Source organism: Gadus macrocephalus, chromosome 10, assembly GCF_031168955.1.
Source record: "Gadus macrocephalus chromosome 10, ASM3116895v1".
In the NCBI taxonomy this organism is placed as follows: Eukaryota; Metazoa; Chordata; class Actinopteri; order Gadiformes; family Gadidae; genus Gadus; species Gadus macrocephalus.
In genome coordinates this window covers 17,804,275-17,822,221 of record NC_082391.1, presented here as the reverse complement: position 1 = coordinate 17,822,221, position 17,947 = coordinate 17,804,275, and the positions used below count along the sequence as shown (strand labels likewise).

General features: G+C 45.8%; 1 protein-coding gene across 4 annotated transcripts in view; it reads left to right on the top strand.

The window, feature by feature from the left end:
• The window catches only part of fgf13a (fibroblast growth factor 13a), a 97,343-nt gene that overhangs the window by 34,506 nt on the left and 44,890 nt on the right, over window positions 1-17,947 (top strand). For 3 of the 4 annotated variants that reach the window (XM_060063011.1, XM_060063012.1, XM_060063010.1), the window contains exon 3: window positions 5,187-5,357. The exons of the other annotated variant lie outside the window; for it this stretch is intronic. In XM_060063011.1, the coding sequence (XP_059918994.1) occupies window positions 5,187-5,357 (171 nt within the window). The remainder of the gene's footprint in view (window positions 1-5,186; window positions 5,358-17,947) is intronic. 4 annotated transcript variants of the gene reach the window in all.

Genomic DNA, 17,947 nt, shown 5'->3' with positions numbered 1-17,947 from the left:
ACCAGTATTTTCATAGTGTGTCGTAACTCCAAAACCTTGCTTGTTTGTGGGGCGAAAGAACACTCAATTGAATTTGACCATTGATCTATTCTAGACGTCGCTGGAGAGAACCAGGCGGTTCCTAATGAGACTTCAGCCGGTTAGCAGATCCATATTCAATACCAGTACTCCAGTGGTCACCGGTCAGGTTTTAATGCTGGTCATATATTTAAAAATACTAAAAATCCCTTTGCACATATTTCAGTCCAACCAGTGATACATGCCTCGGCAACATGTCACCCCTTGGATGGACACCAATTTCATCCAAATTTCGACACATTTCATTATTATTACAATTAGTTATAATCCATTGTGTTTATCCTATGTTGCCCTCCTACTCCTAAATACAGACTCAAACCCTTGCTTCCTGCACCCACAGATTACATTAGAATACATCTTTATTACCTTGTCAGAATTTCACTGCAGCTGAAGGGATCTGCTCTCAGACCCAAACTGCTATTTGCTCAGCAGCACCATTGTAAGCGGAACGTGGTTGCTAATGCATTTTGAAGTAGCTGAAGGATATTTGGCCCTGGGCTCTATGCATAACACCACGGCGGCCCCTTATATCACCTCCTGGCCACATATAAGGGCCCACATTATTTCTTGCCGTTTTCCTTGTGTCTAATGCACCTCACTGACACCTTGTGACCCATCGCTCTATTACATAGAAACGCACATGCACAAGCTCAGGCCCACACACACAGGTTTGCACACGCACACAGACACAGACACACACAAACACACACAGACTACTCCAGTGGAATGCTTCAGACCACGGCGGCTGTCGGAGAGGGAGGTGAATGGTCCCAGAGTAGGGTGACTACTGGATATTGGATCAATACCTTGGCCATGTGGTCACAGCCCGACGTGTGTGAATCATAGTAACACCTTCATCATCGTCTTTGTTCTGTCCACCTTTATAACACATTTGGTGCTGTGTGTGTATGTGTGGGGGTAACGGATAACAGTAGATCCCTGTTACTACTGTTGTAGTTCTCCTGAATCGGGATTCTTAGGGTCGAAGCAGGGCATCTGTGTGTGTGTGTGTGTGTGTGTGTGTGTGTGTGTGTGTGTGTGTGTGTGTGTGTGTGTGTGTGTGTGTGTGTGTGTGTGTGTGTGTGTGTGTGTGTGTGTGTAGTTGATCAATGGTTGTTAACAGTAACATTATAGCTTGTCTTAGCTTAGCTTGTGTTGTTTGAGACAAGTTCAGTTTAGCTTTTTTAGCCGACCTGTAACATCTTTCAGAAAGAATGTGGACAAATAAAATTACATTTTCATAGAATATTAAATATTCCAGTATAAAATGAGACATGACAGACAGCGTATCTATTTATGTTGCTCTTCATGTGTGTATGAGTTGAGAACACATGATTCTCAGTTTGGTACTTTCTCAAAGCAGAAAGTACCCTTTTGAGCACCGTGTGACACATAATGTCTCAACCATGAGGCTATCTGTGCCCAAACCAATGCAGTATCGTTTGACACCTGAAGGCTACGGTTTAGAAAAGGTGAGAGAGAGAGAGAGAGAATGGGTGAGGTTGAGGAGAGAGAGGGAGAGGAAGAGGGAGGGAGGGAGGGAGAGAGCGAGACGGACGATGAAAGCCAGTCCGCCAAAGACTATGCGAACTAGTGACTAACACCGAGAGGCAAGGCGGAAAGAAAATCCCCAAATAAAAATCTGCGAGCTCATTTCCAAACTTCAAAGAAAGCCTCATCCCTGCCTCCTGCGTCCAAGGTGCCTTCAAGGTGACTCCAAACTCTTCCTTTTGTAGCCAGAGCCATACTCCACCAGCAGCCTCGCATTAAAGCAATGGTCTAAATCCAGCCAACATCCAGGACAATGGTAGCCTTTATTTTAGAACCGCAGACCCGAGGCGACAGACCTGTTTTCTGTGCTTAATTCGTATCCTTATTTAGCCAGCCGTGCTTTTATCTCGTTTCCTTCCCGGCGACTCGTGATGAATGAGTTGGCGCGTCGCTCCTGCCGGATACAACGCCTGGCTTCAGTAAATTGTGCAGATTGCAGCCAGCGGTGCCCGTGTAAATCACACCCCCTCGGCGACCCCAATCTGCTGTTATCGCCCCGCTGTAGTTATCTATAAAGACACAAAGAACCCCCTTTTTACTGCGGGACTGACACCGGGCTGGTTGATTGTCTGTCACGCGGGGGGCCTTGAACCCCTCACCCCAGTGGAAGACGGGAGGTCAGCGTGGTGTGTGTGACGCTGTTGAACGCACTAAGGCCGCTGGCCCCGTGTATAACAAGCGTCACACACACACGGTCGCATCCTTCGTTGTCCTTGTTGTTCAGAGCACATGCGCGTCCTCCGCTGTGCGCACTTATCCGGGGGGCCTTGTCGACAGGCAAGCTAACGACGCATACAAACCGACACACGTAGTTCCCAGCATGCACCACTCAACCCAGGGGCGACCTATAGCTGTGCCCCGTCCCGCCCTCTGACCTGTGATTGGTTGACAGCGGAAAGGGGAGGGGGCTTAGGAGGGTGAGAGCCTCATGTGGGGGGGGGGGCAGGTCAGTGTTGGAGCTTGTAGATCACGGCCTGTGACAGGGCCCAGGGACAGTTCGTTGGCAGCACAGGACCCCAAAGCCGGCCCTGTCCCAGCGCCTGGTGGGGCCATCGATCACGCCCCCGTCCCCCCTCTAGTGCTAGCTCTTCATCAGAGCCAAGGAGGAGGAGGAGGAGGAGAGGAAGGGAAGGGAGACAGGTTGTAAAAGATGGGCTGGCCTCCTCCTCCACTTGTCCCCTCGGCCCCGGGGCCCTTGCTCAACTTTATTGCCTCTGATGAGCCGGTGGTTAGCAGGCTCATTAATAACGACAGCTTGCTGGAATCAGATTTTTTTACTCCAGAGTTCCTTCTCTATCTGTCTCTGCCCATCTTTCTGTCTGTCTATGTGTGTGAGTGGGGGAGGGTCTGTCTGCCGTATCCATCCAGCCGGGTTTCTGTCTGTCTCTCTAGGCCTGTCTATCTGGCTCTGTCTGGCTCTTAATATACCGCGATATCTATCCACCAGTCTCTCGTCTCTCTCTCTCTCTCTCTCTCTCTCTCTCTCTCTCTCTCTCTCTCTCTCTCTCTCTCTCTCTCTCCCTCTCCCTCTCCCTCTCTCTCTCCCTCCACTCCGGGGGTCTGTGTTGGTTCTGGCAACCAGAGACTCTTTCCCGATCCCCCTGGTGCTGAGGCATCCGGGGGGTGCTTCGTATTTAATCTCCACTCAACCACCCAGCCACCTTGGACGTTAAGTGTTTTTGTAATTTTGCGTGTGCTACCTAATGTACGTGTTATCATTATTTTCGTTAGAATAACCGCCTGTTAAATGTTTATATCTTCCCAGCCTTGATTGCCGTCAAAGTTAGAGCGCGAGTTAGTTCGTAATTGCTGCTGCAGTACCCTTTGGCGTTCACGGTTAATCCTTTTGCTATTTCCGCATGGGAGACTGCTTAAGTTTGCACATTATGCAGAAAGGCTTCTAATTCAGCCTTCTGTTGTATTTAAGCCGGGTGGTCGGTTGTATCCGCCCACTTGTATCCAATAGTAATTGGACCCATGGGTGTATGAATATTCAGGTCCATTTGTGTCTTCATCTTTGTGGACTCGTGTCTGCGTGAGGGGAGGAGAGGGAGTGTCACTGTTGGTGTTCCAGGGCCTTTTGTGCACCGTGAATGTGTTTTTTGTTGTGTGTAGGTCGTTTTTTTGCGGTGTGTTTGAAACCTGTACGCTCTCCGTGGGAACTCGCTGCTTGAGCTGCTTCACGTGAAGGTGAATGTGTTCATTTTCTGGCAACATGCTTGGCAGGGATAACTGGAAGGCAGTGGAGGAGGTGCAACTCAAACGTTTTAGTTTTTTTTCAAACACACATGAGTCCATCGCTTGGTGAAAGAAGTGCAGCTCCATTGATAATTCAACCCCTTGTGAATGCTAGCGTTTTTCCACTTGAAGAAAACCTTCCATTGTTTCCGGCACAACCGATATCTCGCTCTCGTCTTGTGAATATGGTGGTTCTCGAGGCAGGCTGTTAAAGGTTGTGTCTCCTCGTGCTGTTTTGATCAGGGAGTAATGTGGCAGCGAGGTCGATGGCAAAGCAGCACTGATGAGGAGGAGACGCCATGTAGAGTCGGAGTAAAGGGTAGATAACCCATAATCGATAATCCTTCTGCACATAGGAGACGGGGGTCGATGATTAAACCCAAGCAGGACAAAGACACACAACAGCGGGTACGCTTATTATGGGAATAGTATACCTCAACTGGATCTCCATACCATTCCTTCAAATACACACATTCTTACGAAGCATCATGTAAGCACATATCTCGTTTCTCTTACCTACCTCAGGGAGGGGGTTGGTTCAGGTAATGTGTGTGTGTGTGTGTGTGTGGGGGGGCTTTGCATGTCTTTGCATCAGCTTGCCTACTGATTTAATGCATGGTGAGGCAGAGGGGGGGCTGGGTCTTGGAAAGGTGCCTCAAGCTTGTTCTCATGGCCGGGGTGGGGGGGATGGAACCGATGCATGCTTGCCTTTCTACTCTTAACCTCTGGACGCCCCCCTTTCATCACCCCCGCCCCCCCCCCCCCCCCCCCCCCCCCACTGCGACGTCTCCTCCCCTTCCCCCCTCTCCTACCTTTGCGTACTTATCGTTGATATGTTTATTCATTTTATCACGTTTCCTTTGCTGGTGATAAAATATGATTGAATGCTCCCAACGTTGTTAAGGTGGTTTAAGTTTTAGAGCTAAGGTTGATGTTCTCTGTCTTGCCCTCACTCTTTTCTCTCAGTGCCTCCAGTCTCTCTCTCTTTCCTCATTTCTTTCTTTCTTTCTTTAGTTTGTTTGTTTGCACCCTTTGTTCCTTAATTCGTTCTCTCGTTCTCTCTTTCTCTCTTTCGTTCACTGCTCGTTTTCTCTTTCTCTGTCACTCTCTCTATCTGATTATATCTATCGTATATTTAATGTAATCTCGTGTCGGTTTGCTAATGTTTGAAGTCCTTTTTTCATTTGCCTGTATTTCTACCTACCTCTTATAATTATCCCCACTATGTTGCCGTTGTTGTTGTTGTGTTTTGATGCCATTCCTCTGCGTGGTGAGCTGTCTAACCCCCCCTTCGTTGGTTCTGTTGTGGCGCTGCCCAGTCCAGGATGACGCTGTCCCAGGTACACAGGAGTACATTATGTTACGCCAGGACTCCATCCACTCCTCGGCGGACATAAGGAGTAAGGGCTCTCCGTTTCGTGCTAAGTGTCACGAAATCTTCTGCTGCCCGCTGAAGCAAGCCATCCACAAAGAGAGCTCAGAGCCCGAAGGTTTGTGTTTTACACCCCACACCCCCCTTTCCCTCCTCCTCGCTGACTTTGCTTTGGGTTGTTTATTTGTTTTGTTCCATTCTTTTTTGGGGTTGTTGTTATTGTTGTCATAACTCGCTGCTCCCCCTCCTTGCTTGTTTCTCTCCCTCTCAGTCTCAATACCTCTCTCTCTGTCTCTCTCTCTCTCTCTCTCTCTCTCTCTCTCTCTCTCTCTCTCTCTCTCTCTCTCTCTCTCTCTCTCTCTCTCTCTCTCTCTCTCTCTCTCTCTCTCTCTCTCTCTCTCTCTCCACAACTCCCTCTCCCTTTCCTTCTACCTTTCCCTCTCCCTTTCCCTCTCCCTTTCCCCCACTCTCACTCTCACTCTTTCTCTTTCTCACTCTTCCTGTGCGTGGGTCTGTGTGTGGCTTCCTTCTCTGGGCCAGCCTCTCCCCCTCCCAGACCCCTGGCTTGGCTGCTGCCAGCCTGAGGCACACACTCCAGACACGACAAACAAACAAACAAACACATGGACAAAGGAAGTGCAAGTGGGAGAGCGATCGCAGAGGGAGGTGGCTGCCGGCCTCACTGTGCTCCCTGGCTGAGCAGCTAGGCTCGCTGCCTTCCTTCCACTGTCTTCGATCCATCCCAGTTAGCCAGGCTCCAATTAGAAACTCCACCCTGCGAGTCTCTCAATCTGCTGCTGATAATTAGTCCAGCTACCAGAAACGACCTCAGCCTTCTTTCTTTCTTTCTTTCTTTCTTTCTTTCTTTCTTTCTTTCTTTCTTTCTTTCTTTCTTTCTTTCTTTCTTTCTTTCTTTCTTTCTTTCCCATCTTCCCCCCATCTCAATTTCTTCCATTCGTTCCTCACTATCCCCGGTCCATTATCGAGGCTCATTGACCTTTTCCTTATCTGTCTCCAGCTACACTCCCTCCTCTGGTCATTGCAGCAGCATGTAAATAAATGTCATTGGTTTCTGTATGGAAAGGGCATACGGTGCTGTACAGCAGAGTCCCTCTTAGCAATACTGCAATGTTGTCTTCTAAACTTTCTGTGTGCCAAACTCTGCGACCCCCATATTTGTCATTGACACAAAAAGAACAACTTCCTTTGTTTTCAGACGTCAGAAATTCAGTAGGCCGCATCATCCCTCATATGTCTTTCCTTTGTCATATCATGTTTTCTATGACTGTCAAGAGAGATGAAGAGAGAGAAACGAACAGCAGGACAAGTGAGGGACTGTCAAGGGAGTAAATAAAGGGATGGTAAGACAAACAGACGGACACAATGAATCAGACAGATGGACAGATGAAAGGGGTTCTACGAGGAGTAGTGTGAATGTCTTATTCTGTTTGTCTGGGGTGCCGGGTGGACGTGACTGAATTCACAAAGGAAGGCAGGATGACTCTACATGCGCAAGCTGCTCAGGAGGACAGCATTACTGTCGCTGCATGATGTGTCTGGTGTGAACGTGTGTGTGTGTGTGTGTGTGTGTGTGTGTGTGTGTGTGTGTGTGTGTGTGTGTGTGTGTGTGTGTGTGTGTGTGTGTGTGTGTGTGTGTGTGTGTCAAACTGTGCAGAGAGTTTGTCAAAATAAAAATTCCGAACCAATTCCAGGGCTTTGATGAATCTATTTGGAAAGATTTCAATAAGGATGGGATGCATATAGACTATAGGATGAGGACAGTATAGGATGCTGTAGAAAGTGACAAGGCAATGCATTTCTGACGATTTTAGGATGTCGGTGTTCTGTTACCAGTAAACAGTGATGTCATCTTTTAATGTCGCGGCCCTGCAGACACGGCTGGACGATAATGACACAGTGATTACACCGTGTGGCAATTACATCTGCAGAACGTACACGCAGATCACTACGTTTCTGTTTGACGTCATTGTTCACTGTCGAGGTCCGGCAGGCAAAGAATCAGCGATAACAGCACAGTGATTACACCGTGATACAGTTACATCTGCGGGGCATATCGGGGAATCACTGCCGTTCTGTAATGCCATGTTTGTTCGCAGCACACATCGACATCATCGTTCACCGTCTAGGTGCACAGATCTGGCAAAAACAAGACTAGGACGACGCGACGATTCAACTTAAACCGCCGCGCCGATTCAACCGCAGCACTGATCGCCAGACGACTACCATTCTGTGATCTCACTAGTCCTTAACACTGTTCCCTTCGTTGCTTGTGAGGACGACACCGTGATCAAAACTATAATGTTGTGCTTTCATCCGGAACGTGAAGGCCCCCGGCCCGTCCCTCCGCCCTGTAAGCCCCGGCGCTGAACCTCCGAGGGGGATTACACGGACCGGCCGGCCTACACCTGAAGGTGTCTGGGAGCAGGCGGCAGAAGTCCCCTCTGCCTGCTCCCGGGGAACACGCATGCCAGCACACGGCACCATCAGCACCATGCATCGGACGTCCCTCACCCCTCTCCCCCCCCGGAGTAGGTTTTACAGCTCAGCTGCGCTTCTTCCCGATGAGCCTACAGGGATCAAAGCAAAGGCGGCTTTTTTCCTCTTCTCTTGCTCCCTGAAGGAGGGAGGGGCTTAGGTTTTTGCTTGTTATGCACCTATTCACTGACGCTACCGCTGTCTGTGTTCCCCCACCGCATCGCTAATGTTTGCCTCTCCGGTAGCCCCGCCCCTTTTTCATCTGCTGCTGCTCCGAGATGAGAGCCTTCATGAGTCGGACGCTTCTGCAAAGAGATGGGCCTAACTTAAACTCATGATTCACTCAGACAGGCATGCGGACGACCAAAAGGGTCAAAACGACGCCTGATTTGAGACGTGCTTTCTTCAAATCAACGTAAAATATGCAGATTTCGAGCATCGCTTGATACTCGCATCCAGTAATTGTGAGCCTCTTTCACCCAATCATTGATATCCAAAGTCAGACCACACTAGTCCATTAATGATCTTTCTCTCGTTCGCGCTGTGCATTCACTTCACTACACTTTGTGGAGGCTATATTGGTTGTTTAAACCATGTGCAATTCAGTTCTACATTGTAGACCTAACATTATTTTAATTTGGATCACAAGTAATAAACTGCATGCACGAACGCATGCACACAGACAGGCACACTGTGGACACCTAAACACAGTTCATAATATATATCCTCACACCTTGTGTGAACGTATGGCTGTGATTTAACACACCAATCAAACACTGGCACTCTTCCTCTGTGTTTCTCTGTCTTTCTGACCCTTCCTATCTTCTTCCTTCCTCCCTTCCTGTGTGTGTGTGTGTGTGTGTGTGTGTGTGTGTGTGTGTGTGTGTGTGTGTGTGTGTGTGTGTGTGTGTGCGTGTGCGTGTGTGTATGCTTGCATTGCACAATGCTAACGTTGTGTAGATTTTATATTTATATTTTTCCCTGACTCCAGGCGAGCTAAAAATTACCTTTACATACTTTGTGCTGCATTACAAAACATCCATAAATGAATGCATGGGACTGGACAGAATTGTCAGAATTGAAATCAAACCCCCAAGGAATTTGTAAGAGGCATGTATAATAACTGGAGTATCATGCAACAAAGATATTATTGTCCTGCTCCCGTGGAAATGCTTTTAGTTACTCTCTTTATGAAGCAGAAATGAGATACAGACAACATCAACGCATTTGGAAAGAGAAGAGAGAGAGAGGGTAACAGAAATGGAGTATCCTGTGTGCGTGTTTTTGTGTGTCTGTGTGTTTGTTTAAGTGTGATGTAATCGCCACCCTCACACATACTCAAGGTGCACACCTGTCATCTCAACCACTGATTGTGTGCTTGTTTGCTTTGGTATTTATCTGCTCTCCATGTAAGCATGGCATCACACACATACATCCCACACGCTGCTCCTCTCTGTCTGTCATACACACATAGACACCCTTTCATTACAAGAATACATTACATTTGTTCCACTGATGCTTTTATCCAAAGAGACTTACACTTATAAGTGCATTCAACCATGACGACACAAGACCAGAATTTAGAAAAATCATGCCAGTGCAAAATAATTCATCAAAGAAGGAAAGTCCTTCAAGTGCAGTCTTAAAAGATGTGTCCGACGGATGATGTGAAGGGTTTCTGCTGTCTTGATATCAGTTGGGAGCTCGTTCCCCCCATGGTAGAGCCAGGACCACAACCAATCAGGATGTTGTTCATTCGGTCCTCCTAATAGTGATGGAGTAGCAAGCCTCTTGATCGACGCATAGCGAAGTGGACAGGTCAGGTAGAGGGTCTGACCCTGTCCTGGATCTAGGATGGGGCGGAACCATTCGCCGTGACTCGACTGGTATCTGAGCAGCCACCGGAAGCCAGCGCGGTGTGCAGCGGAGGGGCGGCCGTGTGGGAGAACGCGGGTAGGTGGAAAGACCAGACGGGCTTATTATATGATTACAGCCTTACCGCCTCCCTTGTAAGTCTCTCTGGATCAAAGCCTCCGCTAAATGAGTAAAAGTACCCTGTAGTCAAGGCACGTGTTTGTGTAAAACCCTTCTGATACGCTGAAAGGCCCACGTTAAGTTGAGTCGGCGGTCATCCTCCTAACAAAGTTTTAAAACGGGCAAGGAGGTGTTGGGAAAAGAGGAAACTTTTGGGGACTTATAACGGGAAAGGAATTGGATAGCAAATAGGAGGGGCGGGAAAGTATGGTGGATAGGAGGTAAACTGTCTGCCAAATAGGTGCTGGGTTCCAACCTCAATGTTCGTAGGCTCCCTGCAGGCGTTATTGAGGTGGATGGCTAACCCCTTACCTTCTCATGCATGGCATGTATCCGAAAAGCCATTCCAAACAAATCAAATTATTGGTCCCAGCCCGTCAGTTGTGTCACACGTAGCAGACCCTTTGATACACACGCTGACACAGAATGAATTACCTGGGGTCCCGGGAGCCTCCCCTGTACAAGGATGGACAGGATGTGTGTGTATGTGTCGGTTTGTGTGTGTTTGTGAAATCCTTCTATCCCCATCATACCTTCTATCCCAAGTTGTGGTAATTAACACACTGTTTTTAGACACACACACACACACACACACACACACACACACACACACACACACACACACACACACACACACACACACACACACACACTGTTCCCAGCCGCGGCTCATGGCTTTATGGGCTAATGGTTTATCCAAGACAAGGAAACAATTAATGACTCATATATAATTATTTAATTTTTATATGAATGCTGCTCCTGTTGTTGTTAGCCTCATTATTGTTAGCGCCATTAGCCTATTGATTTGCTTCCCCTCGGGACACTAATGGAGTGTGTTGCTTGTCCGTATTAGAGTTTAAGCAAGCGCTAAGCTGTTGAAGCGGAGCCGTGAGCCAAACCGCTGAGTCAAGCCCTTGCTAATGGAGGCTAACAGAGAGGTTGCTGACGGATGGGAAGACAGAAATAAACCATAAAAAGGGAAACACTTTAATAAATAACATTTCCCAACATTCACTCATTCACACAAGGCAATGTACGGAAGAAAATTTAAGTATTAGGTAAGGGCGTATGTCTCAGTGTATGTTTTAGGCATAATGTATTGCTTACTCTCCAATAAAATTACCTGAATCATATTTTGTTCTGTATTTTCTGGTAAAAAAAAGGCAAAAATAGACACTTACTTTGTGTGCATTGGATATGTATTGTTGTCAGACCTTTAGTGTACAGAGTTTTCCATGTGACGGAAGATACTGTGCTAGGCCAGATATTTATCTACCTCTGCCACCTTGTCGTTGATTAACGCGACTGTTTTAGGAAAACACGAGGGTGAATTTATCCAGAAAATATATTCTGCGTCGCAGGAGACGAGAGCGAAGAAAAAAAGAAGGTCTGTGAAGCGATGATAAGTCTCGGCACATCCCCTCATTTGCATGCCTGCTTCCTTCTCCAGTGTTTCCATTCCGGCACAGTTTTGATATTTCGATTTTCATTTTTTTTCCATTTACTGTCAACTATAGGGCCTACTTTTAGGAGACAATTTGCCTCCGCCCAAAACATCTCGGTGAAACCAAATGGAATGTGTTTTGTGTTTTGTCTAGGGCTTGTTGTTATTGGAACCGCAAACTATACTGGGCACTGGCAGAGGGGGACAGCAAGGATGGGTTTCCACCGAGGAGTAACATGATGTTCCTACCAGAGCCTTCTCGGGCTGGAACACAACAGGCCTGTTTGGAGGGGACATGTCGACAGCTGGGAGCGTCTTCTGAGATCTGGGGTTGGGTCAGAGATTATGTAGAACATGGGCCCGGTTTGCCCCCGGAGGTGCTTGGCGGTGTGCCATGGCTGATTCTCACCGAAGCTGGCTGTGGATGCTGTGGTTGTGAACACCCTAAAAAGACTTCACCGCACAACACCCCATCTATAAGAGGGGTCATTGTTAGTAAATACAGTATATGTGATATATATATGTATGTATATATATATATGTATTTTGTATATATATGTATATATATATATATATATACATATATATATATATATATACATATGTCTATATATATATATATATATATATATATATATATATATTATATATATATATGTATATATGTATACATATTATTACTAGGGAGAGAACATTAGAGATACCGTTCTATATATATATATATATATATATGTATATATATATATATATGTATATATATATGTATATATATATATATATGTATATCTGTATATATATATATATGTATGTATGTGTGTATGTATGTATGTATGTATGTATATATATATACATATATGTATGTATATGTATGTATATATATATATATATATATATATATATATATATATATATATATATATGTATGTATGTATGTATATATTGTATATATATTATATATAGATATTATATATATTATATATACATATTATATATATATATGTATACATATATATGTATACATATTATTACTAGGGAGAGAACATTAGAGATACCGTTCTACTATGGAATAGCGCATGCATCTATGCATTCAATCCACCTCTGTCTTGCAGTGTATAATCGTATAGTTTATCTTTTATCTTATACATGGCAATGTCTCTTTTCATTAGATCTGGCAGTAAAGCCGTGTTTCAGTAGTGTCTCATGTTCTAAATAATGTAAGTAGGCACAACGACAGTTTTCCCTTGTCTCTTTGGCCTTGTTTTAGGTGGCCAGGCTATCGTTTCCAGGCTAAATGGTCTCTCTCTCCTTGGTTGTGGTATCTATATACTGTTTAGGAGGAGGTAGTTGGTCCATGCTTAGAGGTGTTTTGGACACTTCCAAGGCATCCAGTGGCATTCACCTTAGATTACTGCAGACTCTGCTTTTCCGGCGCTTTCTCTCTGCTACGTTATCCTCAAGGCGCCTGAATAAAGACAGCTTACTAGCGTTCTTTGAAAGGCAGTTAGCTGAGCTTGTCAAGAATTATGCCCATGTTACTTTTGAGCAGAGAAGACATCCCATTACACTCAAGCCTGCAGTTTGGGCATGAAACAAAATTTCCTGAATATTAGGGTCTGAGGAGGTAGTTAACCAAGGAGCTCATTCCGACTGGCGTTCTCAAACGGCATTTTACTGCCCGTCTGTCAGCGAGTTTCAGGCCTCCAAGGGATATTGAAAGTGTAGCGGATACAGCGCTACAGAAGGAGGTGTTCATAAATAATGCATCGGCCTTATGAAGTGGTACTCCTCCATGTGTCAAACTTCAGTCCCCTTGTGATTTTTGCAATGTATTCACTGTTGACTTATCCTTGACGGAAGTTGAAAACATGTTGTCCATCACCACTCGGTACTTATGGATACTGGGAGGTGTCCAGATAAATTTATAGGGCTATATTTATGCAAATATATCCACACGCACACAATGTGTGTATGTGTGTGTGTGTGTGTGTGTGTGTGTGTGTGTGTGTGTGTGTGTGTGTGTGTGTGTGTGTCTGTATGTGCCTGTGTCTGTGTATATGTTTGTGTGTGTGTGTGTGTGTGTGTTTGTGTGTGTGTATTTGTGTGAGTCTGCGGTTATGTATATTTGATTGCTCCGTAAGACCTTGGGCCTTATGGCAGTCATTAGCGCTTGTGTTAGCTGCTAATCCAGTTGCTACTCATATAATTACACAGCCCCACACACACCACACCAGGTCACGCAGCCAAACTGACAGCTGTCTGCTGCTGTTGATCCGAATCCACGACGACACACGGACCCAAATTGATTTTGTCTTTCAAATCTTAAAAAACAGTAAACAGTGAACTCAGAAAAAGATCTGAATAGAGAATCAAACTGGCTTGATTTACCCACGAATAAACAGGATTCTCTGCCATATTTCATGGTGTTCTGTGTGCATCGGCTGTGCGCTTCACCACTGAGACAAGCAGTGACTCAGGAGGACACAGCATAACCCCCAGACGCTGGTCCCGCCTCCATTCCGTGGGCTCGTGTGAGGACTGTACCATGTTGTGTATGATGTCATGGTTACCAGGCAGACTTTGAGCCAGTGCTGCTGACCCTACACAAGTATCGGCGTCTCGTAGTTGACACACTTCACTTTCTGGCGGTCAAACCATCGGTACATCTGTCCCTGTTCGTGTCTTTTTTTCTGTGTCTTTGGATGAACCTTAGATGTGTTGCAGTACACCTGAGCTCGTAGGTGACACAGAGACACCCTGGACCTATGGTTAACATTGCGGATCTTTATTATTATTTGATTCATAATCTCCATATTATGTGTTCATGTCACACATGTCGTCATTTTGAGAGCTCATTTTTTAGTGAGAAACTACTGATCTTCATTCGAACCTGTTCAAATGGTTAAATTTTCTCGGGCATGATAACTATTATCCTTGTTCTTTTTATATTATGAAGGCACAAATAATGATTTCCATTTTTTCAATGGTCGAAAGCAATTCCACTGAAATATAATTTCAGTGTAATTTCCCACCCCTGCTCCCCACCTCCTCCTCCCACTCCTCCTCCAACCTGTGCCTGCCGCCAGCGCCGACGACTATGCTAAGACATCCATCGTCATCGTGTTACCATTGATTTTACTAGGCAGCTAGTCGACGCCGTGACACTGAGTGCCAGTCTGTGCGCGTGAGTGCCTGTGTCTGTGTGTGCCTGTGTGTGTGTGTGTGTGTGTGTGTGTGTGTGTGTGTGTGTGTGCTCCGAGTTTAGCTCACATGACCTAATAACGACTCACTCCCGTCCACTGCCAACTCACGGCTACTCCTGTCAGGGAGGTTTGAAGCTTTTTGAATATGGCTCCGCCCTTAAGGGGGCGGGGTTTAAGACAAACAGCCAAAAACGATTCCCATGTCAATCAGCAATCAACATAATCACGCGGATGTAATTACTTCATTGATTCGCATTGGCGTTCCTGTAAAGTCTATCATTCCAGACAGCCTCACGGGGCGAGTTATTTTGAGCGCCTGGTCTCTGGATAGTGGTTAACATCAGGGCCTACCATGTCCCTGAGCCCAGGCAGGAGGAGGCAAGGGGAGGAGGGGGGTGTGGAGGGGGTGGAGGGAGAATAGGGTTGATGGTGGGGCTGCTACACAGGAGACGTGTCGTACTAGGCTTGTGTGGATGTGGAGCTAGCTGTCTATTCTTCTTTTGAATTCTAATAACGGATCATAATCGGCAATAAAAGATTATATCGTCCAAGAATAGAATTGTCTCCTCCATTTGGTCGACTGAGTGGAAAAACAAAGACAAGTGCATTCGACCGCTTGAGGATTGGAACTGGCAGTGTCGAACAAACAGAGTCCTCGCTGTGACCTAATGTTCCCCGCGTCAGCACGTTGGGGCGTTTATTTAACGTCTCCAGACATTCAGCATGAAGCAGGTGGCGTCTGGGACTGCGTCTGTACCTCGAACCCCGCTTCCCTCTCCCTTTTGATTCAGGCCTCTTTGAGCGCAGTGCTCAGACTGGCATCACTTCACTGCGCGTCTATTTCTGATGGCTGCTGCTGGTAAAATTAGCCAAAAAAGCTCTTAATTAAAAAACACACATTTATGTTCCTCTTCCAGCAAAATCTTGGCTTCCGTTCGCTTCTCGTTGTCAATAGATGCCACATGGCGCCTCTCGTGGTGTCGTTATGAGGAAGTGAGGATTAGTGGTAGTTAGGGTTGGAGAGTGTGTACTGTGTGTGTGTGCGGTGACTAGAAAGGAGGACAGGATGCAGATGGGAGGGTTTTGACATGTGATGCGATCCATATTGCCACGCTACCTCTTATTGAGTCATCCTCCATGACTTGCGTGTTCGGCAGTGCGACCATCCCTTCTGGCCAAGAAAAGAAAGGAGGTTACGTACCCTAATCCTCAAACAATTTATCCTTCATCTGCCTCCTGTCCTGGCGACGACAACCGGTGGATGCTGTCCGATAACAATCGCTTAGATACTCACTATCCAATTTGGCAGCGTGTGTTTTTGTGTGTGTCTGTCTGTGTGTATGTGCTTGTGTGTGTGTCTGTGTGTATGCGTTTCTGTCAGTTTGTGTGTATGTATTTGTGTGTCATTTTGTGTGTGTATGAATCAGTTTTTGTGTGTGGGTGTGTGCGTGTGTGTCTTGGGTATGTATGCATGTATGTGTGTGTGTGTGTGTTTGTGTGTGTTTGTGTGCGGTTGACTATAGCTTTCTCCCTTGTTTGTATAAAACTCAACGAAGTATACTCCCATGTTTATATATATGTGCGGGGTGCTATGCAATCACTGAAAGGAGTGCCTGTTGAACACATCAGTGTTTCTGGTCTATTGCATATCATCCTCATTCTATAGGGTTCGGTGTATCGCGACAATCTAAACACATCCCTGCTTACTCGATGACTTTACCTGATTGTTTCCGTTTTCCTCAGTGAGAACACACATTATCAAACCATCATTACCGTCTCTCCTTACCAATATACATAATTACTATTTTATATGATATATATATGAATCAAAATCCCTTTGTTGTGCCAATTATGCTTAAGAGCAGGGTTGTGTGAGCGAGAATCAAATGTAAACAATAGCAATAAAGCTTTATGGTCTTAATGATAAGACGCTTGGTAAAGCTCTTTTCACTCTTATTGTGTCCACAAACTCTGTACTGACTATATTAACGCATGTTGATTCCAAAAGGCGAAAGTGCCATTACACTATTGTTTATATTTGTGGAGAGAGCACACTCATGCTAAATGCTCTTTGACAGAATCGGTACAACAAAGTCATTTTGCCAAATCTTAGTTAGTTCAAGTGAAGCCAGGACAGAAACTGACGTCGCTTGATCACCCAGACCGATTCTTGTCATAATGTTGTGTGCTGTTGGGGGAACATGTTGACACATAACCCTTCAGAACGTGGGTTGTTACGTTTATAAATGTTAGGTTAGCCTAGCTTTACATGTGACCTCCTGCACAGCTGTCACTCACAATGTCAGCCACAATGCCTCCCACCTTACTGTGTTCCCTTTCAGGACCCACAATCCCCGGGGGATATCACGACGCTGATAAGACCATGATGATGCACACACACACACACACACACACACACACACACACACACACACACACACACACACACACACACACACACACACACACACACACACACACACACACACACGCACATACACGCGTCACTTCTGTCAGTGACGTCTGCAAAGTCATACTCCGGTGACGTGATTTCACCATTGTTGCATAACAGTCATTAAACAGGGTCCAATTATTCGCCTCTGATAAGGGAAACAACCGATGAAGAGGATGTAAGCAATTTTATTGATAAACAAATTGTATCCAAGGTTTAGGGCCCAGGGCTGTGCTGTGTTTCTGTGTGTGTTCTCTTACTATTTCCTCATTTCGAAGATCATTTTATCCAAAGCAACCTTCACTGATTCATTATACATGCATGAAGACGACAGCAGTTTAGCATTCTACCTGGTGCTGCATGCACCTTGATTATTCTATGCGTGTGTGACTGTGTGTGCTTAGCGTGGGGTGTTCGGCATTGTTCTGCGTGTGCCCTGCATGGCTCTATGTGTCATACTGATGGGCCGGCTCCCTTGGCTCAGCATTAGTCATTCAGAGCATGCGAGCCAAGCCATTTCACACTCCGCTTGGATCCTTTGATTGAGGTTGTGTTACATGGTTACAAGCCAGGTAGTCATAACAGACACACACGCACACACACACACACGCGCACACGCACACACCCACGCCCACGCTCACACACACAAAGCATGCGCACACGCAAACACACGCACACACATTCGGTATCCTTTCTTTGCGTTAACTTAAATATAATATATTTTTGTTCAAAGTTGTCTTACTCTAAAGTATGTTTATTGTACCTCATGGCCTTTTCATTCACGGCTGTGTTGAACTAAAAAAGAAAAAATTTAGTTGCCGTTGCTATGATTAATTGATTGTTGTTGATATTGAATCACACCCCTCCCTTCCGGCACACACAGACGGACACACCCGCACATTATTTATTTGTACGCAGAGGGAAATGTCTCCCCACATACAAATACATTTTCTCTCGCAAAGACATTCATTAGCAAGCATTCCAATGTTTGCTCAAGTCAAGAAGGAAAGCACAAAAAAAAGAAGGAAAGAATTAACAAAACTACTGAACATGTGGCGTCGGTTAAATTGACTTGGCAGGAG